The 23,340-nt window shown below is 42.7% G+C and overlaps 4 protein-coding genes and 1 non-coding gene across 13 annotated transcripts in view; 3 read left to right on the forward strand and 2 right to left on the reverse strand.

Annotated features, from left to right (window-relative positions):
* Nucleotides 1-1,973: 1,973 nt before the first annotated feature.
* On the reverse strand, nucleotides 1,974-9,208 carry LOC110520572 (centrosomal protein of 97 kDa). Of its 2 annotated transcripts, none has more exons than XM_021597958.3 (11): nucleotides 8,932-9,208; nucleotides 7,768-7,910; nucleotides 7,398-7,556; nucleotides 7,205-7,306; nucleotides 6,971-7,084; nucleotides 6,641-6,807; nucleotides 6,010-6,174; nucleotides 5,540-5,709; nucleotides 4,706-5,414; nucleotides 3,563-3,638; nucleotides 1,974-3,285 (listed from the first exon to the last, which is right to left on the reverse strand). In XM_021597958.3, exons 1-11 carry the CDS (start codon nucleotides 8,987-8,989, stop codon nucleotides 2,767-2,769), a joined length of 2,382 nt encoding a protein of 793 aa, XP_021453633.3. In that variant the 5' UTR covers nucleotides 8,990-9,208; the 3' UTR covers nucleotides 1,974-2,766. The 2 variants fall into 2 exon arrangements, with proteins under 2 accessions (XP_021453633.3, XP_021453634.3); XM_021597959.3 differs by having other exon boundaries at nucleotides 8,551-9,005.
* Nucleotides 9,071-11,934, forward strand: LOC110520573 (large ribosomal subunit protein eL24). The gene is made up of 6 exons (XM_021597961.3): nucleotides 9,071-9,237; nucleotides 9,364-9,439; nucleotides 9,776-9,886; nucleotides 10,412-10,548; nucleotides 10,870-10,933; nucleotides 11,807-11,934. Exons 1-6 carry the CDS (start codon nucleotides 9,233-9,235, stop codon nucleotides 11,885-11,887), a joined length of 474 nt encoding a protein of 157 aa, XP_021453636.1. The 5' UTR covers nucleotides 9,071-9,232; the 3' UTR covers nucleotides 11,888-11,934.
* LOC118964370 (small nucleolar RNA SNORA23) lies at nucleotides 9,983-10,162 on the forward strand. The gene has a single exon (XR_005051419.1). It is a non-coding gene; the product is annotated as a small nucleolar RNA SNORA23 (small nucleolar RNA).
* Nucleotides 11,935-15,021: 3,087 nt separating the features above from the next.
* Nucleotides 15,022-20,777, reverse strand: LOC110520575 (mitochondrial pyruvate carrier 2). Its single transcript, XM_021597963.3, has 5 exons — nucleotides 20,277-20,777; nucleotides 16,821-16,861; nucleotides 16,622-16,706; nucleotides 16,399-16,510; nucleotides 15,022-16,129 (listed from the first exon to the last, which is right to left on the reverse strand). The coding sequence occupies exons 1-5, from the start codon at nucleotides 20,368-20,370 to the stop codon at nucleotides 16,072-16,074; spliced, it is 390 nt and encodes a 129-aa protein (XP_021453638.1). The 5' UTR covers nucleotides 20,371-20,777; the 3' UTR covers nucleotides 15,022-16,071.
* Nucleotides 20,767-23,340, forward strand: part of LOC110520574 (DDB1- and CUL4-associated factor 6) — a 57,267-nt gene continuing 54,693 nt past the window's right edge. For all 8 annotated transcript variants that reach the window (XM_036975167.2, XM_036975168.2, XM_036975169.2 and 5 more), the window contains exon 1: nucleotides 20,767-21,852. In XM_036975167.2, the coding sequence (XP_036831062.2) occupies nucleotides 21,765-21,852 (88 nt within the window). In that variant the 5' untranslated portion in view covers nucleotides 20,767-21,764. The remainder of the gene's footprint in view (nucleotides 21,853-23,340) is intronic.

The following is a 23,340-nucleotide window of genomic DNA, read 5'->3' on the forward strand; positions in this document are numbered from 1 at the left end:
GACAGTCAAGGAAGAGTCAGGTGACCAAAGATGGAGGGTAAAAAAACATGCGTAGACATAGGGGTCGAAATAAATTAAGGTTAAAGTTAGATTAACGCCTCGATCTCACCGACAGTGATATGCATTTCGGTACACCAAAACTACATTCATTTCCAGTGGAACGCTGCGTTTGCCTTGCAGCATTGCGTTGCGGAGGCAGTGCGTTCTGTGTGGTGCAAATGTTGGGATTTATCGAACGTATTCGTCAAACTGTATGTGTAGACGGCTTGACAGAAATGGTAGCAGAAGGTGAATGTTGAACCTTTGCTGCACACATATCCAGATTATGCTACTGTAGGCACCGTACCATTTTGCCCCAAAACAATGTCGGTGTGATCGAGGCTTGTTAGGTTTCGGTATAAAAGTGGCTTCAGAAAATATTCACACCCCTTGACTTTCCCACATTTTGTTGTGTTACAGCCTGAATTTAAAATGGATTAAATTTAGATTTTGTGTCAATGGCCTACACACAATACCCGATAATGTCAAAGTGCAATTGTTTGTAGAAATGTTTACAAAATGAAAAGCTGAAATGTCTTGAGTCAATAAGTATTCCACTCCTTTGTTATGGCAAGCCTAAATAAGTTCAGGAGTAAAAATGTGCTTAACAAGTCACATATATTACATGGACTCAATTCTGAGTGAAATAAGTGTTAACATGATTTTTGAATGACAACCTCATCTCTGTACCCCACACATACACTTATCTGTAAGGTTCCTCAGTTATGCAGTGAATTTCAAACAGATTCAACCACAAAGACCAGGGAGATTTTCCAATGCCCGGCCGTATTGGTATTTTTGGTTGTTGCAGATATTGAATATCCCTTTGAACATGGTGACGTTATTAATTACACTTTGGATGGTGTATCAATTCACCCAGTCACTACAAAGATACAAGCGTCCTTCCTAAATCATTTGCTGGAAGAAGGAATTTCACCATGAGGCCAATAGTGACTTTAAAACAGTTACAAAGTGTAAGGAACATGACAGGAGAAACCTTAGGAGGGATAAACAACATTGTAGTTACTCCACAATACTAACCTAAATGACAGTGAAAAGAAGGAAGCTTGTAAAGAATAAAAATACTCCAAAATATGCATCTTGTTTGCAACAAGGCACTAAAGTAATACTGCAAAAAATGTGGCAAAGCAATTCACTTTATGTCCTGAATACAAAGCATTATGTTTGGGGCAAATTCAACACGTCACTGAGTACTGCTCTTCATATTTTCATGCATGGTGGTGGATGCATCATGTTATGGGTATGCTTGTCATAGGCAAGGACTACAGAGGTTTTTAGGATAAAAATAAATGAAATAGAACCTAGCACAAGCAAAATCTAGAGGAAAACCTGGTTCAGTCAGCTTTCCAACAGACACTGGGTGATGAATTCACCTTTCAGCAGGACAATAACCTAAAACAAGGCCAAATATTGCTAACCAAGACAACATTGAATGTTCCTGAGTGGCCTAGTAAAAGTTGACTTAAACGGTTTGAAAATCTATGGCCAGACTTAAAAATGGCTGTCTAGCAATGATCAATAGCCAACTTGACAGAGCTTGAAGAGGTTTAAAAATAATAAATGGGCAAATACTGTACAATCCAGGTGTGGGAAACTCTTAGACTTATCCAGAAAGACTTACAGCTATAGTCGCTGCCAAAGGTGATTCTAACATGTATTGATTGACTCAGGGGTGTGAAAACTTATGATATATTTCTGTATTTCATTTTCAAAACATTTGCTAAAAAAAAATCTAAAAACATGTTTTCACTTTGTCATTATGCAGTATTGTGTGTAGAAAATATATATTTAATCCATTTTGAATTCAGGCTGTAACAAAATGTGAAATAAGTCAAGGGAGAGGAATACTTTCTGAAGGAACTGTAGTTTCAGTGAGTTTAGGGAAAAGCCATACTCAATTTAACAAACCAATGTTAAAGAAAACATTTTATTGTGTAAACATAGAGCACCAGATTTTTACAAATCTTTTTTTACAATTTGCATTTAACCATTCTCAGCAACTAAACTACCTTCTCAGCACGCTGTGATATTTACATTCACGCCAAATCATCTAGTCCAGACCTGGTCCTCTCACTCACCTGCAGGAATACAAGTATAGATTGAGGCATTTAAATACAGAAGAAATTGGAATTAAATTTAGAGCCGAGCTGTCTAGCCTGAACTGTAGCCAATCGGTTTCTACTTAAAGGTAGATTGACATTGAGGAGATTTGGGACGACCAAGTAGCGGCACTTATATATGTGAATTGTAGTTCTATCTGATACTCTTGGAGAATCTGGTCTTCCGCCGTGCAACCCTTAACATCGGGACACGCCGCGGATGACCATTAAATCGCAGCAATATAAGATTGCGTGTCGGCCGCGTGGGGAAAAACCAGGGGTGCCGGGAGTTGGAACGGCAGTTCCCGCGTCTCCCCAACGTAAGTGAAGGAAGCATTAGCCAAACGGACTGACAGATCATGACAATGAATACTGTAGCATTGTCCAAGAGAATTAAAGGGAGAAAAATCATCCGGGCTATACAAACATATCATCCACATCCTTGAGTCCATATACCACTCGTTATATGGATGTGAGTCAGTAAATTCTTAGAGGCGCTGTTAGAGCCATCAATAACATTCATCAGCACAGGTGGACTGAGTTTATGGGCAGTCTCTTAGCTAATCCTAGAAGACCAGGAGAAAAGTCCAGGAGAGGGACAGGCACATCAGATTGGACCTCCCAGTGTGTGTTGCTGCTCTGTGTCTTCACTCTGGGCGGTGTTCTGTGTGTTGGAGTCAGGCTGTTCCATTTCGGCCAGTGAGAGGGGTGAGGGGGGCTGTGGTGTGCCTGTTCTGTCGCTGGCACCCCCCTCCTCCGCCTCTCTCTGTTGCACAGAGGACAGGTACTGCTCCAGCAGACTGCAGTCCTGACTGTCCCCCCCAACGCCAGGAGCCACGGACCCCCCCAAGACCAGCGCCCGCACAGTCTCCAGAGAGTCGCCCGTCCCACAGCTCAGGAAGGTGTCTTCCTGCCCCGCCTGCTGTTTACCTGTAAACTGGAAGCCTGAGTCCGGGAAGGAGAGGTCTGTGCAAGCCGGGTCTGCAGTGCTGAAGGCCACAGGCAGGGGGAGCCGAAGAGCTGGAGGGAGCCCGGGGGTCAGGGCTGGAGCAGGAGATGACCCAGCCTGAGCCACACTGGCCAGCTGCCCCTCCACAGTACGCTGCCACTGCTGCATGGACTGAAGCTGCAGCGAGATGGGGAGAAGGAGTGAGAAAGGGTGTGTGAGCGTGAATCTGAATCTGATTGATTAATTGGTCAGATGCTTGATTTAGTTCTGGTTCAAGCCATACGTGTTAAGAGATGAGATGAAGAGCTCCACCCCCTCTCTTTGCAAGTTGATTGGTCCAGAGCACCATAACTAATGCTGCTCGTGATCTCATGCATCCCGTTGTATCGTGACACCTCTACAGTACCATTTATGTTTACGTAGTCAGTCCACGAGAGATTAGTGTATTACTGACCTGACTCCATAGAAAGTTCACAGCCTCCTCCTGTACCAGTCTCTGTAACCGCTCCTCTTCGTGGTGCTGGCGCACCCTGTACACAAACGGAAAGGTATTAGTTGGAAGTACTTAACATATGCATTTTCCTGATATACATGATATTCAACATAAAAGGCTAGATACCTTCACCTTCAGAACTATCTGGCTGTGCCATTAGAAGTGTTGAAAGACTGTGAAGTTACCTGTTCCAGGGACAGCATATCCCCCCCCAAGGCATCCAATGTTTTAATAGCTATATTCTGATGCAATTGCACGCTCCCTTAAAAATTGAGACATCTGTGGCATTGTGTTGTGTGACAACACTGCACATTTTAGAGTGGCCTTTTATTGTCCCCAGCATAAGGGGGACCTGTGTAATAATAATTCTGTTTAATCAGCTTCTTGATATGCCACACCTGTCAGGTGGATGGATTATCTTTGCAAAGGAGAAATGCTCACTAACAGGGAAGTAAACAAACTTGTGCACAACATTTGAGAGAAATAAGCTTTTTGTGCTTATGAAAAATGTCTGGGATCTTTTATATCAGCTCATGAAACCAACACTTTACATGTTGCCTTTAAGCGTGGCTAAAGACAAGGCTCTTTGTGCACTGCTTACAAAAGGCTAAATGTCTGTTCTTTCTAGCGACAATGGTTTTGTATGGATATTATCTTGCCAGGTTCTCTAGAAATGTCAGGAGGTTGGGGAGGACCGGCTTGTGGTAATGGCTGGAGAGGAATTAGTGGAATAGTATCAAATACATGGTTTCCAGGTGTTTGATGCCATTCCATTTGCTCCGGTCCAGCCATTATTATGAGCCGTCCTCTCCTCAGCAACCTCCGCTGCTAGAAACCTACTTCTCTAGCCTGACGTGGTGGTCCGTGTCTACATACCAATTCTCTACCCTTCTAAGAGAAGTGTGCACTCGTACACTCCCCCTCATGTATTTAAAAGGAAAGGACTGGTGTGAGGAATATTGTGGAAACTCCCTCCAGCCATAAAGCAACCAATCCAATGCTTTAAAATGCATGCACACTTCTTCACACACACAAGTGCACACTTCTGGAGAAGGGCAGGGAATCAGAAAGCAGCCCTTGGATTGATTGGGGCCTCTTCCGTACCTCTCCAACTCTCCAGACAGGAATATTATGTGCTCCTGCATCCTGCGCAGGCGGATCTCACACCGGACCTCTTTGGCCAGAGGGTGGTTACGCCGAGCCCACATTCCCCTCCACCATGCCTGGATCCTGACGGCTGCCTTGTCTGCCTCACAGCGGCCCAGCCTATCACATCTCACCACCGCTTCCTCTTCCTGCTTAGGTCCCACCCTCACCTCTGCAGCAACGCAGTTTGAGTATGCTCCCTGGAGCGGATCGCTGTCATTGGTCTGTGATTGGTCACCTGCCGTCACAGGTGGACTGACGGTTGAGGTACAGGTGAGGTGGCTGTCAGCCGACACCCTTTCTCCTTTTACCTCCTTCACTCTATTATCCACCTCGCTCTCCATTTCCATCTCCCTTTCCAAGGGTGCGTGTTGGGTCTTTTCAGGAGAGGTCTTTTTGGGACGGATGGGGTGTTCAGGCGCCAGCGAGTCAGGCTCAAATGTCTCAGTTTCGTCCTCGCTGTCAGAGTGGGCGGGGTCAGAGGTGACAGGTAGAAAGGTGGACTCAGAGGAGAGCAGACTACCGGTGAGTTTATCTTCGTCCGTCTGGCTCTGAACGTCCTCCAGGTAGAGGCTGTCCTCCATACCCCTGGGGCCACGGAGAGGAGGTGCGCCTGCCTGGGAGGCTTCGCAGCCCAGCCAGGTGTTTATCTGCAGGATCGCTGGCTCTGAACACACACGCACACACACACACGAGAGAGGAAAATGTGAGATTTACACACCAGACACACACTGAGAGTTACAGTATTTACAGAAACAAAAAAATACAAAACAGGTAGAGTTCATCTGCTACCTGTCTGTCTGGCTGGTGGGGCAGTCACAGGCGTGGCTCTGTCTGCCTCTCTGGCTCCCCCTAGTGGAGGCACATGACAGGGGCTGTGAGTCTCCACATCCAGCTGGGTGGGGCGGGGAGGGCTGGGGGAACCCCCTTGGGTTTGCTGCTGGAGCTGCCTCTGGTGGAACCTGGAGATATACACAGGACCCCTGGTTAAAGTAATGGGATTGAAAGGGGAGAGTATCCCTTAAGATACATTGCGGTACCTCCTTTAAAAAAAAAGTTAAATTACCAAAACTAAGCAGAAAAGACACAGAGGCACATTGATCCAGTTTAGGGTCAGCTGGTTTGTAACAATGGGTTGGAATTATAGCTAGAGCTTTTTCCAAGTGATCACACGGAGGAGAACAAATCCACTGCCAGTGTGATAGTTGACCTCACCGAACAGCTGTTGGCCTCACAGCCCAGTTGTGGATGTATTGTCCTACCTCTGCTTGCTGAGGATCTTCTCCAGCTTGGCATCCTCGGCCGTCTCCAGGGTTGACGTGGAGGTCAAAGGGCACACGGTGGCAAGGTACTGGACCAGTTGCACGTGCTGACCTGGCCGGTACGAGCGACCTTTGCCCTGGCTGTACAGCCACTCCGCCTTCAACCTGAGATCGCAAACAATAGAGACATTATTGACTAGCAATGATAGTGATCATTACTCAACACTTTGATGTTATAACTACATAGTACGACACAGCAACCTTGCAGTCACCAGCCCGTTTCTCTACCCAGGGATTGACATTATGGTCTGAAAGGCACTTGCCCTTAGGGCAAGTCAGGAGTAGATTTTGGTTGCCTGAAGATTATGATCACTTGCCTGAAAATGTAACAAGCTATTTTCACCTACACAAGGGAGGAACCAAAAAGGCCAGACTACTTGCATTTTGTTTGTTACCAGTAAAATAAAATCACCCGCCCAATGCGGCAACCTCATCGCTGGCTCAACATGCACGACTGCTCAGATCACTTGCACCAGGCAATAGGGCAAACCTTAATGTCAATCAATGCTACCCTCCTTCCCCTGTATAGTTAGCATTTTTAACTTCACTGGAGTTCTGGACCTGGTCTCACCCTTCTTTCTGTGACACCAAGTATCCGTCCAGGATCTTCAGGTTCAGGCACCAGCTCATGATGTACGGCCGATTGTCGTATCCAGGCAACGAGGGGGTTGCCATGATGCAGGGGTTACTCATAATGGAGAGCTGTTCCAGGTCATGGAGGGGTGCCAGGTAGGAGACCTGTGGGAGGCAGAGAGAGAGAGAAAGAAATAGAGACAAGCAAGTGAGAGAGAAGTAGGAAAGAGATTGTTGTTAAAAGCAGAGCAGGTGAGAGTGAAAAGACAAAACGAGAGCAAAGAGAGAAAGTAAAGAGTGCAAAGGGACAAAAAAGCAGGGTCTTTACCTCGTTGAGGTCTCTGATCTCATTCTCTGCCAGGGAGAGGATGGACAGATGGGCGGGCAAATGAGTGGGGACAGTCCGTAGCGTCGTAATGCTGTTACCATGAAGGAGAAGGGTCTGCAAGAGAAATAGCAGCCTGTCAATCAACACCACAGAAAAACTGTTTTGCTTAATGCTCCAGAATTCTATCTGCATCCCCATAACTCTGAAAAGTCATGAGGCAAGACCTGTTCTCACCTTTAAAGCTAACAGCTTGGTAAGATCACCAATGTTGGAGATGTTGTTGTAAGACACGTCCAAGTGTTGGAGAGCCACACAGCCGTTGAGCTGCTCAATGACCTGAGGGAAAAGTGGATATCCAAATTCCTTGATCAGGAGACAAAATGAACACATTATGGAGGGAGTACATTGTCAACTTTCTTCCCCTCACCTTGATATTGTTGCCTGACAGGTTGAGCCACTCCAGGTGTGGAAGGTCTCTCAGCCCTTCAATATAGCCAATACTGTTATTGGGCAGGTTCAGAACTCTCAGCTCGGTTAGATGACACACACCCATCATCCGCACCAGGCGGTTACCAGCAACTGACAGCTGCCCAGCACAGAACAGAGAGAGGCAGAATAAGACAGCAAGACAATATAGAGGGAACTAATACAACCCAATTTAGTGCATTACAAGTTTGCAACAACTCGTAAATGCCCATTTACAAATAATCTGAGGAATTCAACAATGTTCAACAATTAAGTGGACCAGATTCCATCAAATGTGCTTGGATAGAAAGTGCTTGGATAGAAAGGTCTACCTGTTGGAGGCCTCGGCTCCTCTCCAGATTGTCCAATTTCATGATGTGGTTCCTGTCCAGAATGAGTGTGTGTGTTTCATCAGAGCAGGTGAAACTGGGCTCCAGTTTCTGCAGACCCTGCGCTGACAGGTCCACCACTGGACCTAAAGGAGAAACAGAGAGAAACATAAAAACATGGGCGTGGGCGGATGTATAATCTATTATGCACATGTTGGTAGTATCACCATGAACACGAACGATACATAGAAACAGTATGAGCCATACAGCGGAGGACAACAGCAACTAGGGAGGCAAGCTTATAAATATCTACTATGTACATACTGTAGACACAGCCTCAAGCAAGATACAGAAAAGGATCCAACTGAAACATGGAAGCCATCTTGGAGAACTGCTGTTGATCACTATCATACAGTTTATTCCTACTGGGCAGACTATTAGTCTGAGGGATGTTGATTCATTCACCTTCACTCTGTTGATTGAGTAGCTGATATAGCAGTACATAAAGAAATTCTGGGTGTGAAAATCCAGCATGGTATTGGGATTATTGGTCAGATAGTGAAAACAATTTCACATATGCAATGAAACATAGCTCTACTGAAAACACTCCAGTCCTGAACGCATGACTCTTGACTTTTAGATAATGAAAGGATGGGTAGCTAGCTACAGTCAGTAGTTCGAGCTAGCTAACGTAGGACAGAACCAATCATTGACACATACGTATGTTCACTAAATCGTTGCCCTACAAAGTCAAACGTCACACGAAGGGAGCTGTCATACACTCACCAGTTGTGTCAAAAGTCAAATCTGATACTCCCATTTCGCGCAGAATATACGAGGCTGCACCAAACTCGCTACGCTAGCGTGCTTGCCAAAGCACAACTGTCTAGTTAGAGACCTCCGGCGCAAACAACAGAAAGAACGCTTAGAATTGATTGGAATATGTAGTTCAAAAATGTCCGTTTGTCATTAAAGGACCACTATGCTTGGGTTAAAAAAACTACAATAAGCTTTACTGCAGTGCAGGGCGCTGTTGATAATCAGGTGGGAAAGAGATCTCAATAGATTTACACTTGGTAGCAATCCCAATATGAAACGGGAAAAAGCATGATGGTACTTTGAAACGTGTACACTGATCAAACATATCTATAAAAAAAAGAAAAGTACCTTCATTTTGTTCAATTTGTTGATCGGGTCCTTTGGCTTGCCTTTCTATCATCGCCATACTTCCCGCTTGTGTCAACACCAAGCAACCGATCTAGTTGCTGATTGGTCAAATACTTTTTTATAAACAATATTCATATTTGAAAATCAAAATACTGATCCTGACTGGATGTAATGAAAAAAATACATGATGTGTAGATAAAAATCCGTAGATTTTTAAAATAAATAATTATGAAATCTCACCTATAACTTCGTTTCCGTTTCCGCCACCTTTCTTTCCGGTTTTGTGTCCTCCTCAGCCATCATGAAGTGAGTTTACGGAATAATATCTATTGCCATCAAATGTTTAAATTAACACTTTTACCAATAAAAATGACATAATTTACACAAGTACACGTTGATCATCCATTCATGAATTATATTAATCCACTACAGGGTCGAGCTGTGCAGTTTCAGCGGGTATAAAATATACCCCGGCCATGGCGTCCGATACGCCAGGATAGACGGAAAGGTACGGCGATATGGCTGCTCTTCCTTCCTCTAATGCTGTTTAGTAATGTTTGGTTTCTCACGGTTGACCGCAATAAGCCGTGGCCAATATTGTGTTAATTGTAACAGTAGAACTGTTCATGTAGTGTTTGTACTCTGTTCTTGGTCTGTCCCGTGGACGCCGACTATGCTAGATCTCCAGCTAGCTAGCTAACGTTAGAATCCAAGTTCTTCGTCATTCGTTATGTCCACGTCAGGTATAACATTACAACTAGCTAGACATGTAAGTTACATATCAACGTTGCCAAATATGCTACATCTCACTAATGTGTAGTTTAACACCCTCTGTCTTTCCCAGGTTTTCCAGTTCCTGAATGCTAAGTGTGAGTCTGCCTTCCTGGCTAAAAGGAACCCCAGACAGATCAACTGGACTGTGCTGTACAGGCGCAAACACAAGAAGGGCCAATCTGTAAGTACCTATCTAGTTATTGTCTATCATTTTCCCCCAAACGCAGATTATACAATATTAGTTCAGACATAGTGTGCCTTTTTGTTTTTGGCTGCGGGTGTGATGTGTGCGTGGTTGCCATCTGCGTTATGTACCGTCGCCAGGCTGTGTCTTACAGCTTGTCGGTAGTGCTCACTCCACACACCTGTGGCCATAGAGCCACTGGAGATCATAGTACTGGCTCTGTGAAGTCTTTGACTCCTTACCACTGGTCAGCCTCCATACTCTCCTACAAACCTTTCTATGTGAGAAAGATGTTAGGGGTTTGCAGTTATGTGAATACATCTGTGATTGTTACTGTTCATTTAGCAAGAACGGTACTGTCAACGAGTGTTCATATAGGTCTAGTTCAGCCACATGACTGACACTTAAATGTCTGTATTCTCCTGTGTTGTGCCTATTGATACTCATCAACACTACCAAACTGCCCATATCTGATCCAGAATGTGTTCCCGACTGCATGTTGTCTATTTCCTGTGGTAACAGGAAGAGGTGACAAAGAAGCGCACACGTCGTGCTGTGAAGTTCCAGAGGGCCATCACCGGCGCCTCCCTGGCCGAGATCATGGCCAAGAGGAACCAGAAGCCTGAGGTCCGCAAGGCCCAGCGTGAGCAGGCCATCAGGTGAGGACGTTTCTTTAGATGTAAAATGACAATGGCTGGCATGTTGGTGCCAAATAAATTATCTGTCTACTGCTGTGGGGCACTTAATGTGTGGTGTTCAAAAAGTAAGTTTCTGTCAAGTTTGACATGTGAAGCACATGTAGCTGCTGTTCACACTGTGACACTTGTCACCTTGCTGTGATACTGTTTTAAGTGTAAGATGGAACGGTGAATTGTCAGTCAGGTTTTATTCTCTCATCACTTGTTATTTCTGCAGTCTGGACTCGTGTCTTGTTTTGCTTGTGTGGAATGGGCCTAATTTTTTATCATTCTGGTCTCCAGAGCTGCCAAGGAGGCCAAGAAGGCAAAGCAGACAACCAAGAAGCCCTCTGCCGCTGGTGCTAAGGTAAGATGGCAATATAGATATGTGTTTATATGGCGGTGTGAATCTGATTGTTCAGAAGCCTGTAAGAAACCTTTATGACCTGCATTTATAAAACACAGCAAGGTTTCTCTATTTTCATTTGTCTGTGAAATTCAGATTCAGATAGTTTAACTGCCGTACCTAATCAGAAGCCAAAATATTAAATTTTACTCACATTTTGGTAAACAAAGTGTATATAAAACACTACAGCCTCAACATGGGTAAAACTATAATTGTGATATCATGGATGGTCAGTCCTTGCATCCATAGGTCTGTCTATGAATTTGAGTTGTTGCGTTTTTTTTCAGCCCATCCCTCAGCTTTTTACTGAAACGGGCAGGGTGTAAGTGTTTCTCCTGTTCGTTACCCCTTTAAAGGTACACTCAGGCTTACAAAGTAAAAAAAATGGCAGTATTGGGTCGACTTCCGCAACCGAACAATGCTGCACGTTCTCCTCAGCAGTTGTCATGTTGCAGAAGAGGGAAGGGAAATGGCTCTTTAGGCACTCAGTTGCATCCTCTTGTATCGCTCTCTGGTCCCGAGTGGCGCAGCGGTCTAAGGCACTGCATCTGTGCTAGAGGCATCACTACGACCCTGGTTCGTTACCGGGCTGTATCACAAGTTGCTGTGATCGGGAGTCCCATAGGGCGGTGCACAATTGGTCCAGCGTCGTCCAGGTTAGGGGAGGGGTTGGCACCTATGGTTTTAATTTATGCTTGGAATTCTAATGGTACCAAGTGGTTTATCAAGAGCTGTGATGAACTGCATAACCCTAGCACTGTGGTCAGGTACTGAATTCGATTCCAAAGGTGGTTAGGACTTTGTCTAATCTGAGTACTTTGTCTCCCTCTGTAGGCCCCTGCCAAGGCAGCACCCAAACCCAAGGTGGCAAAGCAAATGAAGGTCAATGCACCTCGTGTTGGAGGAAAACGCTAAACCTTTTTGCTTTGTTGGTTGTGAAATAAACTTTATTGGTAAACAAAGATGTTTGGGCTGTGTGATCTCATGTTTGTCGGTGCTTTTCTTTTCTATATTTGTGTAATTGACAGTTGTTGTCTGACCTGGTAAGGTCATACCAGGGTAGCCTAGTGGTTAGTGTTGGACTAGTAACCGGAAGGTTACTGACAAGGTACAAATCTGTCGTTCTGACCCTGAACAGGCAGTTAACCCACTGTTCCTAGGCCGTCATTGAAAATAAGAATTTGTTCTTAACTGACTTGCCAGGTTAAATAAAGGTAAAAATATATATTTTTAAAAATACGCCCTGACCTGTCTTTCCTTACTAGTGTTTTATGTTTCAATGTCATGTGCACAAGTACAGTGAAAAGCCTTTCTTGCAAGCTCTAAACCCAACAATGCAGTCATCAATAACAATGTAATACTAAAAATAAGGTAGAACAAAAACACACAAGCTATAAAAATACGAACACAAAGTAAGCATACAGGGTCGGTTCAGTACGATTTATAATGTGCCTTCAGAAAGTATTTATATCCTGCTTGACTTATTCCACATTTTGTTACATCCTGAATTCAAAATGAATGTAAAAGTCTCACCCATCTACACACTGACAAAGTGAAAACATGTTTTCATAAAAGTCTATATGCTCTTCAAGCGCAGTAAAATTGGTTGATTGTTGCTAGACAGCCATTGTCCGGAACTGTAACTCGGCCACTCGAACATTCACTGTGTTCTTGGTAAGCAACACCTGTGTAGATTTGGACTTGTGTTTTAGGTTGTCATACTGAAAGGTGAATTCTTCTCCCAGTGTCTGGTGGACAGAAGACAACCAGGTTCTCATTAAGGATTTTGCCTGTGCTTAGCTCCATTCAGTTATCTTTTTCATATTAACTCCCCAGTCCTTAACAATTTATAAGTATACCTATAACAGGATGCATGTTTTAGAATATTTTTAAAATTCTGTTCACATTTCCTTTTCACTCTGTCAATTAGGTTAGTATTGTGGATTAACTACAATGTTGCGCCACTATCAATTTTCTCCTATCACAGCCAATCAACTCTTAACGGTTTTAAATTCGCCATTGGCCTTATGGTGAAATCCATGAGCGGTTTCTTCAACTGAGTTAGGAAGGACGCCTGTATCTTTGTAGTGACTGGGTGTATTAATACACCTTCCAAAGTGTAATTAACTTCACCATGCTCAAATGGATATTCAGTGTCAGTATTTTTTACCTATCTACCAATGGGTGCACTTCTTCACGAGACATTGGATAACCTCCCTGGTCTTTGTGGTTAAATCTGTTTGACATGCACTGCTCAACTGAAGACCGTACAGTTATTTTATGTGTGGGGTAGTCGTTCAAAAAGAATGTTAAACACTTGTTCTACACCGAGTCCATGCAACATGTGACTTAAGAGGTTATTTTTTTACTCCTGAATGTTAGGCTTTCCATTTAAATGGATTGAATAGTTGACTCAAGACATTTCAGCTTTTCATTTTTATTAATTTGTAAAAAAATAAAAAAAAGAATAATCTACTTTGACATTATGGGGTATTGTGTGTAGGCCAGTGACACATCTCTATTTAATCCATTTTAAATTCAGGCTGTAAAACTAGGAACATTCTAGGGCTGTGAATACTGTATGTATAGGGGAAAGTGACTAGGCAGCAGCATGTAGTTGTGTGTGTAGAGTCAGTATAAATGTATGTGCATAGGAGTATTAGTGTGTGTAAAGAATGCAAATATAAGAATACAATACAAAGGTCAACTCAGTCCATGTAGCCATTTTGTTAGCTTCTTAGTTAGGTATTTAGCAGTCTAATGGCATGGGGATAGAAGCTGTTCAGGAGCCTGTTGGTGTCAGACTTGATGCACCAGTAATGCTTGCTGGGAGGAAGCAAAGAACATATCCGGGCTTTTCTTTCACACCGCCTGATAAAGAGGTCCTGGATGGCACCGAGCTCGGCCCCAGTGATATACTGGGCTGTCCACACCACCCTACGTAGCGCCATGCAATCGAGGGCGGTGCTATTGCCATACCAAGTAGTGAATGCAGCCAGTCAAGATGCTCTCAATGGTACAGCTGAATAACTTTGATGGCTCATGCCAAACCTTTTCAACCTCGAGATGGGGAAGAGGTGCTGTCTTCACCTTCTTCACGACCCTGCATGTGTGTGTGGACCATTTTAAGTTAAGTGATTTGGACACCAAGGAACTTGAAGCTCTCGACCCGCTCCACTGAAGCCCCGTCGATTTTCATGTAGCACCGTGTTGAGGGTCAGCGTGACGGAGATGTTGCCGACCCTCACCACCTGGGGTCGGCCCATCAGGAAGTCCAGGATCCAGTTGTAGAGGGAGGTGTTCAGTCCCAGGGTCCTAAGCATGGTGATGAGCTTGGAGGGGACAATGGTGTTGAACGCTGAGCTGTAGTCAATGAACCGCATTTTCACATAGGTATTCCTCTTATCTAGGTGGGTGAGGGCAGTGTGGAGTGCAATTGAGATTGCGTCGTCTATTGATCTGTTGGGGCGCTATGCAAATTGGAGTGGGTCTAGTGTCAACTGTGACTAAGTTGGTGTTGACTCAACTTCCACCTAGTACACCCAGGGGAGTCTGGGTCTCTTTGGTTCTTCCTTCTGTTGAGTTTTTCCTTAACACTGCTTCTACTTGCACTTTAGTTGTCTAGGTTACCGCAAAGCACAGGCTGCATTTACACAAGCAGCCCAATTCTTAACTTTTTTATAAATCAGATCATCACTGAAAAAGATCGGTCAGAAGACCAATTAGTGGAAAGAAATATCAGAATTGGGCTGCCTGTGTAAACGCAGCCTTAGTGACATGTTGAAAAGGTGTTGCGTATACAAAGGTGGACCAATAAATTGCTAACTTATTTGATCCAATCTTTAGCATGTGAAACTGTTTTTCACAGTATAATGTGAAGAAAAAAAAACCACTGCAAATTATGTAGAGGCATGAAATGTTTCAGTTGGTTCCCACCCTTGTGCCAAGTCACATATGCCTCAATTCGCAATTCAGGTCCAAACACATACTCACTCTCCCTGTCCAAACAATCTATCATACACTTTCTGCTAAGGAATGAAACTGCTTCAGAATATGCCAAGATTTTTTAATTCAACAGAACAAATAAGGGCATATATATATATATATATATCATAGACACTAAAGATATAACCTCGACATACATAAGTGCCTGTTCATGTTTCAGTGCATTGTGGACCAATGTATTTAGCCAGTTATTGCTATAAAATTTCAGAGATCAATGAACAAAATTACTTTTTAAATTCTCATCTAGTTACACTAACAGATTATGCGTCTCCCAACTACTGAGAACCAACCAATAGGAGACGAGGACCTTGACTACAGGGCCAATACATGTTGTCCTTCTTGGGTCCAAGTACCACGCTAGATTCAGCTCCCAATACTGGAACACATAGGACACATTACCAAAAGGTTCCTCCTAATGATCAGGGGGAAAAAGGTGATTTCCTACTGGCATTTGAAAGTCTACAGTTAAAAGCTATATGAAATGTTTTTTTTTTTACCTGATTTATTTGTTAAAGTGTTTACTACACGTGGAAGGAACAGTCACATGGTATGCATGTACGGTTGAATCATCCTACTGATATAGACATAGTTACCAAAATTGCTGAAAATAGTTGAATAAGCATATGGGATGAAAGTGACATTTTTTTTAAAACATTTTTAATTTGGGGAGACATTCTTTTTAACCACAATCAACACAGATCCAAGACCTTCCTTGTTTGGAAACCACTCCATGAGGAATGACAACTACTCAAAAGAAATAACGGAAAAAATGCAACACTTCCCAAAACGTGCACGCTAAACATTAATCATGAACAAATTAAAAACAGTCATGCCATTTGTTGTATGAAGTAAAACTTAAATACTACAGCTTGTGCGTAGATGACAAACATTTGCGTGTTTGGTAAGGGTTAATATGCCATTATAACCCTGAAGAAATCCAGGCAAATTACATGATCTACAGTGAAGAAAACATTGTTTTTTTTCTACTGTAAAATCGAGTGAGGATGGAAAAGGGATGGAGGGGCTTAGAGGGACTGGGTTTGTGCCGGTGATAAGCTCCCTTACAGTCCATGGAGATGGACTGGTGACATAATTCAAGACTCTGCTGGGGCAGCTTCCTCCTTTGCTAGTGCCTTCTTCCCTTGTTCATACCTGTAGTGTGAAAGGGGATAACGGAAGAGAGGAAAATAAACTTGAGGTTTATGTACATTTATTCAAATAAATTTTCCCTTATATGTCAAGGAAATAAAAGCTAAACATTAAAAAAAGAAAAAAGTAAAACAATTGTTTCTTATGAGCCTCCGGGTTGATTCCTAAAGAACTTACAAAGGACAGAAAAATGTAGTGGCTGTTTATGGAGAAGCCAAATGTATAGGTCAGGTCTTCATTCTATTTTTGCACTCTAAGAGAGGTTCACTTACTGGAAGATCCTGTAGAGCTGGGATATTCCAGCACTACCCACAAATAAATTGACAGCAAAGAGGTTCCAGTTCTTTGGAATGATGACCAAAGAGTATCTGGACCAGGTCAGACCTGAGAAAGTGGGAAAAGTGATTAGTTAATGAGTGAAGTTGTTTATTTGACTGAAGGATTAATTTACACTATACTTGTCACTCACTGAATAATATAGGAACTCCACTATACCTGTGGCTGTCAGTACAGCAGACTGGGAAAAGCTCAGTTTCTCAGCTGGTCGACTCATATCTGCCAGACCAGCCCCGACCAGACCCTATAGAGATGAGGAGAGGCATGGGACTTGAAATGTGTTTCATTAGACAATACCTTCAAACATGTTTACATTTAGATAAGGCAATAGCTCAAGCTTAGCAAATCCAGCCCTTACCCATTTGAACATCGGGGCCCAGAAGAAAATAGTCTTTGGACCTGGAATTAGAGAAGACACAATCCATGAGAAAATGTATTACAGAACAGATTATAAAATAGACAATTCTCAGCAAATTCTCAGTTCAGGGCAGGGAAATCTTAAACACTTAATATGAGTGATGCTTGTGGATGGGTAGGCCTAAACTATTTTTCATGGTTCTGCTATCTATCCCATTGGTAACCAAATATGGCTAAATGACCTCTCCGAAGTAACATCTCACACTCCATGAATAAGACGATACTCAGATATTGTTTTATATTTTTTAACACCTGTAATCTAGAGCTAAAAATGGCCGTAAATGATAACAAAACGTAAAATAAGAAAATAACCTTTTTTTTTTTTTTTTTTTTTACATAGTGGTGCAGCCGGCCAAGAACCTTGGCATGGACAAAAAGCTTCCACATGCAATATGCTAACACCACCATTGTCTGCTCTGAATCTAAATCTACCATCTCCATCAGAAAACACTTGGCTCCGGCTGCACAATGAGGAGGAGGGAAGAGAACTCTGTTTTAACCAATCATCTTGCAGGGAGTTGGGCCCCACCCCTCATGTGGTCAAAACTTTCTTCCCTGGTAGCTGTGTTCTGTTCTCCAATAGCAATGACAGAGAGCTGACAACTATAGTCTGAACTTTAGTCTGCATTGAAAGATAAACATTATTGACTATACAGGAAGAGTTCATGCAGTGATAAGTCAACAAGAATCAAATCAGGGCATTAGTCCCCCTAGCCAGCAATCATTGTCTTATACCAATTTAAGTTCAAATTCAAGCATTAGGCTAATAATTTTTTCTCCACATATTTTGACCAACAAGAAAATATGTAAAAACAAGGGTTGGCTGTGTCAGCTTGTGCCCCAATCTAATGCTACGTTCACATTAGCAATTTGAAGTGACTCAAGTCCTATTTTTTTGCATATCCAATTCTAAAATCGGTCCTTTTTCCTGCAGTCTGAACAGCTGAAAAGCACACGGAATCGGAAACGTCAACACACATTGCAAACCACCTACGTAGGCGGTTTGAAGTCAGATACAAACCTGATTCCTGTCCATGTGACTTGTCTGAACGGTCAAATCCAATTGGTTCTAGACTTTTGGCATATCGTGTTGCTTGCTAGTTCTGTTGACAGTTTGACAAGAATGTGGTTGCTAAATAGCTTGTTAATTGTTCACAAACAAGTGAGTGAATGTGCTAGAAAGAAACAGCTACCTTAGGAGCTAGAAACAGAGCTGCCATGTCTACCTTTGCCATTTTGTACCTAGCTAGCTAGTTGACTGCTTTGGCTAGCTAAAACGTTCTTGTTTTGAAAATTGGATTATCTTTTCATTTGAGGCTATAAAAAGTGTTTTTACACTATGGTTTTAACAATTCAAAGTAACTGGGAAATGTACATGACAGGCATTGTGGTCACCTTAGTTTGCTATATAACTTCTGAGGGATAGGAAGCACTACACCACTGCACACACACCCGTCATTATGATGACAACTAGTGTAGCCATGTCAGCAAATGACTGCTGTCTGAACACACACAAATCTGATTTGGTCACTTGCTGTTTGGACAGTCAGTATTCCAAAATGCATAACACACACACACACATTATTTGAGCATTAAGGCCTGCAATGCGACACCATTCAAAAAATGTCATCATTTGTTTTTTTGTTGATTGTGGTGGAAAAAGATGTCTCATGCACCGCTCCAGAATCTCGCATAAGTGTTCAATTGGGTTGAGATCTGGTGACAGGCAGACCGACACACTTTAAACCCCCTATGCTCCTTTGGCTGCGTTTACACAGGCAGCCCATTTCTGAAATGTGTTCCACTAATTGCTCTTTTGAACAATTACATCAGATCCTTTTCAGAGCTGATTTGATGGGTCAAAATACCAATTAGTGAAAAACATCCGAATTGGGCTGGCTGCCTGTCTAAACGGAGCCAAGGTAATGGCCACCAGGGCATTATTATACATGACACTAAGCATGATGGGATGTTAATGGCTTAATTAACTCAGGAACCACACCTGTGTGGAAGCACCTGCTTTCAATATACTTTGTAGCCCTTATTTACCCAAGTGTTTACTTTATTTTGGCAATTACCTGTAGGCCTACATAGGCTGCTATGCAACAGGTTTGACCCGTGTTACAGGTTTGGCCAATCACATATTTTTTTCTGCCAAAGGCACATACATGTAACTGCCAAAATAAAGGAAACACAAACGTAAGTGTCTTAATAAAATAAAATATTCCATCATGCTTAGGGTCATGTATAAAAATGCCCAGAGCCGCTTCAATGCACCTTGGCATAGATTGTGTCTGGAACTCTATCGGGAGGAATGCAACACCATTCTTCCACAAGAAATTCCATAATTTGGTGTTTTGTTGATGGTGCTGCTGTCTCAGGCGCCGCTCCAGAATCTCCCATAAGTGTTCAATTGGATTGAGATCTAGTGACTGAGACACACACACACTTCAAACTCCCTATGATCCGTTGAGACTCCTCTTTCAAAGTCGCTGAGATCTGTTCTTCTAGCCATGGTAGCAACTGGGCATTTTTATACATGACCCTAAGCGTGATGGAATATTTCATTTGCTTAAATATCTCAGGAACCACACCTGCTTACTTTGGATTCCTAAATTACCAAGATGTCCTTTATTTGGTCAGTTATCTGAAGTACACTGCATTATATAGTGCAAATAGTGATTGTTGGCATCATTAACAAAACACCCCGAAGGACAAATGTATGGGACCTTGACAAATAACACATCCTATCACCTGTGCAGAATTGAGTCTGTCCTCAAAGATATATGCAGGTTATAGAAAGGAAAACAGATTTTGTAAGGCCAAAGGTTAGTTAACAGCCGTAGCTAAATGTACTGGTTTAGGAGTGTTCAAAGACTGCAAATGTTTACAAGCAGTTCGCTCTTCGCATTGATTTCCTAAAAACATACAACTACTTATTCTGTAAGGAACCATGCAAATGCTGAAAATCTAATTGCTATACTTAGCTTCCATTCGCTTTGATACTGCATTCCATACAATCCTATCGCTCACACAAAGCTCCACGCGACCCCCTGCAACCAATGAGGTCTATGCCTGCAACCACGCTCATGTAGCCAGCTACTGTATACCATTGACTGCACAGTACTCAATGGGATAACTCATCTGCAAAACTGTTGTGGCATCTCTTTACAGATGGTGGCGCCGCCATGACACATTTGTTTGGGAGCAGCGAGATTAGATAAAATATTGGTTTCACACATCAAAATATGTAGGAAGGGATTTTGACATTCATGAACTAAACCAAGGCCACTTCAGCAACAACAGCGGTCATCAATGTGTACCGTCCTCAATTTGGTCTAGACGCACGCTAGTTGCAGATAATCTGACTGTCACAGTCTAATAGCATTTACATTACCTGCAGGGTGATTGTAGAGAGGTCTCAGTTTTGCTGGCAACATTAGCCCGATCTTATCCAGCAGTTTGTGATAGGAAACTCTCATCGCAGCCATGTTTGCAAAAGGCTAATGTTGCTGTCTAACGTTAGCTACACCTGACCTAGCAAGCTAGCTAGCTTGCTAAATACGTAGCTACGAAGGTAAATTAGTTCGACTTGAGTATTGGTATTGCCCTATATCTAATATTTGCAGCAATGTAGTCATAAAACGGTTCGGGAAAAATGTCAAAAGCGTTGTAATACTTTCGACCTTCTAATGCAAACCTATTGGCATGTAGCTAACAGTGCTCATTCCCGGTGGCCTTGATTTGAGAGCTTTTACAAGGTGGTGACTTTTCTTCACAGCGCAACCTATCTAGCACAGTACCACAACAAGACGCTCCTAATTCCTATTGGTGTGTTTGGGCCAATCCTCCGAACGTGATTGGTGTACCAGAGTCCAGTGCCATCCATTTAGCGACAGCAGATAGAGACGGGCGGCACGTTCGACCAGACTCTACCATTTGTTCATCTGTCTACATAATCCTGTATTGATATGATGCCACTTTACTACAGTATCGAGCAATTCTAACTATATGATATATAATAGCCTCAACTGGATTTTCAACTAATTGTTAGAGACTGGAGTTTCTAAACCCAGAGGCGCAACATCGCGAGACTTCCGGGAACGCTTGTGAAACAGACCAGAAAGACCAGGTCGGGGTTTGGGGTTTGAGAAGTGAAAAATATTCCATATTCCATTTTCTCGAAATCGAAGGGCAAAACCTAGATTCGAGCCGGTGTCTTCAGTAGTTAAACATGGTATTACTCCAACCTCGTGATAATGACAAACTGATACGTTTTAATGTGTCAGAAACAATTTTATATCGAATGAGTGCCTTTGAATTTACGTCCGGTACATGCGCAGTTCGGCGAGAGACGACTGTTATACCATATGTTGTTTATAACTAAACCTTGTTCTATATGTGGTAAATACGTACTTCTGATCATGTGCTTAGCTAGGCAACGTCGCCATGACATCACCTACCAGTGTGAACGGCGATTTCAATTGGAGAGCCGTTTCTGTCAATCATACTGTACTGACTTTGTCTACTCCTTGCGGGCTGCGTCATACTGCTGCAATGTTGACGGTCTCGATTAATATTATCGAGCATAGAAATAGAACGCATAGAACGCCCCGCACACCATCGTTGTTTCAACCAGGGAGTTCGACACAACAAGAGAGAGAAGTAGAGCCACCCAAATAACATCAGAGGAATAAAGCGACCGAAGAGAGGCTGCGATAAACATAGCTGTATATAGCTTAGCACGCATGCTAACGTTGCCTTCTAGTTAGCTAGCTACGTCGCAACGGCCACGCAGAGAACAACATCAGAAGGCGATAGTTAGAAGACAGGGCTTACAACTGTATTTCAATGGTATTTTTACATAAAATCAGGTTCGAGCATTATGTCCTGCTCTGGTAACCTGGTTTGGGATGTTAACAAGCGTTCCATTGGATATAATGACCCGAATGCTGTCAGGATCAACTACTTAGGTAAGAGCTCCTGCCTGTGTCCAAAATAATTTGCAATAACACACACACAGCTACAGTGAACGTCGACCAGTTAGTTAGCTATGTTTTCGATTAGATTACTAACGTGAGAAATACAAACTGACAACAATGCAGCGAACTTGTTTCCCCACTTCAGACACCAATGGCGTTGATTGGTTTAATTGCAATGATCGCTTGCCTTTCCGCGTGGGCAGCTTGCTATTTTGTAACAATACCCCTCTTGCCACAGCAAGCTAGCAATGCCTTTTTAGGTAGCTATAGCTAACTAGCACAATTGCTGATTTGTGCCAGTTCCCTTTGGTGAAAGTGGAGGTTATTAAAATAGCTGTGGTTACATTTAATTTGTGAATTTAAATATCCGAATTTGATGTTTGATTGACCAATTATTTCCTCACATAGGTTACAAGTTGTAGCTGGAGGAAATGTCTATATGCACCTGCTGTCTAGTCTACCCTTTGTCCTTACAAAATCAAGAATAATGGCTGGTTATTTTAAGACGACGTTTCTGCAGAATATAGAGAACGAGTTTCAGGCCTAGTCATCCGGAGTTTTGATTATTGCAATTTGCCCACTTGCTAATTAAATTAGTAGAGCTGCCAAATCTCACGCAGTAGCCTAGAGACACACGCATTTGAGCCTTTTATCACGCTCACTCGACACATCTTATCTCACACATCGAAAAGTAGTGGTTTTATTTTTCTAATTAATCCAGTATATTCAATGCGTTAACTGTGCTGCAAATTGTTTAGAAATCGGAGCATCGACACTTCCAATTTAATAACATCACGAGCGGAACCTATATTATTATTATTATTATTATTATTATTATTATTATTGGCCTGTCTTGCAACAGCATTGTGAACCGCGGCACATTAAAGCATATGATTGGTCTAGTTATGTAATGAATCAAGGTGATTGGATGCGCGTTTTAAAGAAAAAGCCCCTCAAGATTAGAAGAGTTGAATGGAGAAATTTTGTCAACAACATTATTTTGCTGTTACTCCCTATTGCAGAATGCAGCCTTTTGACAGCATGTACTGAAGTCGATTTAATCCATATTTGTTTAGTCCCCTCGTTTGGTGATGGGCATTTAGGCTGTGACAACGAAAAGGCAGCAGACAGACCTACAGTATGTTTTAGCAGGGAAGTTTGGTGGGGTCATTGGTATTAATACGTGTCACATATCAGTTTGCAAACAATGTAGTAAAAATAATAATAATAATAGAGTTAATAAAGCCTTATACAAACATGGTCTCTCTTTTTTTTTTTTTTCTTGAGTAAGGCCGTTCCAAATTGTTGGTGTTCAGCCTAGCTCAGTATTCTGTCACTCATTTTTTAATGTAACCTTTATTTATTTAACTAGGCAAGTCGGTTAAGAACAAATTCTTATTTACACTGACGGCCTAACCCGGACAACGCTGGGCCAATTGTGCGCCGCCCTATGGGACTCCCGATCACGGCCGGTTGTGA

Source organism: Oncorhynchus mykiss, chromosome 3 (assembly GCF_057628025.1).
Source record: "Oncorhynchus mykiss isolate SJ-2025 chromosome 3, ASM5762802v1, whole genome shotgun sequence".
Classification (NCBI taxonomy): domain Eukaryota; kingdom Metazoa; phylum Chordata; class Actinopteri; order Salmoniformes; family Salmonidae; genus Oncorhynchus; species Oncorhynchus mykiss.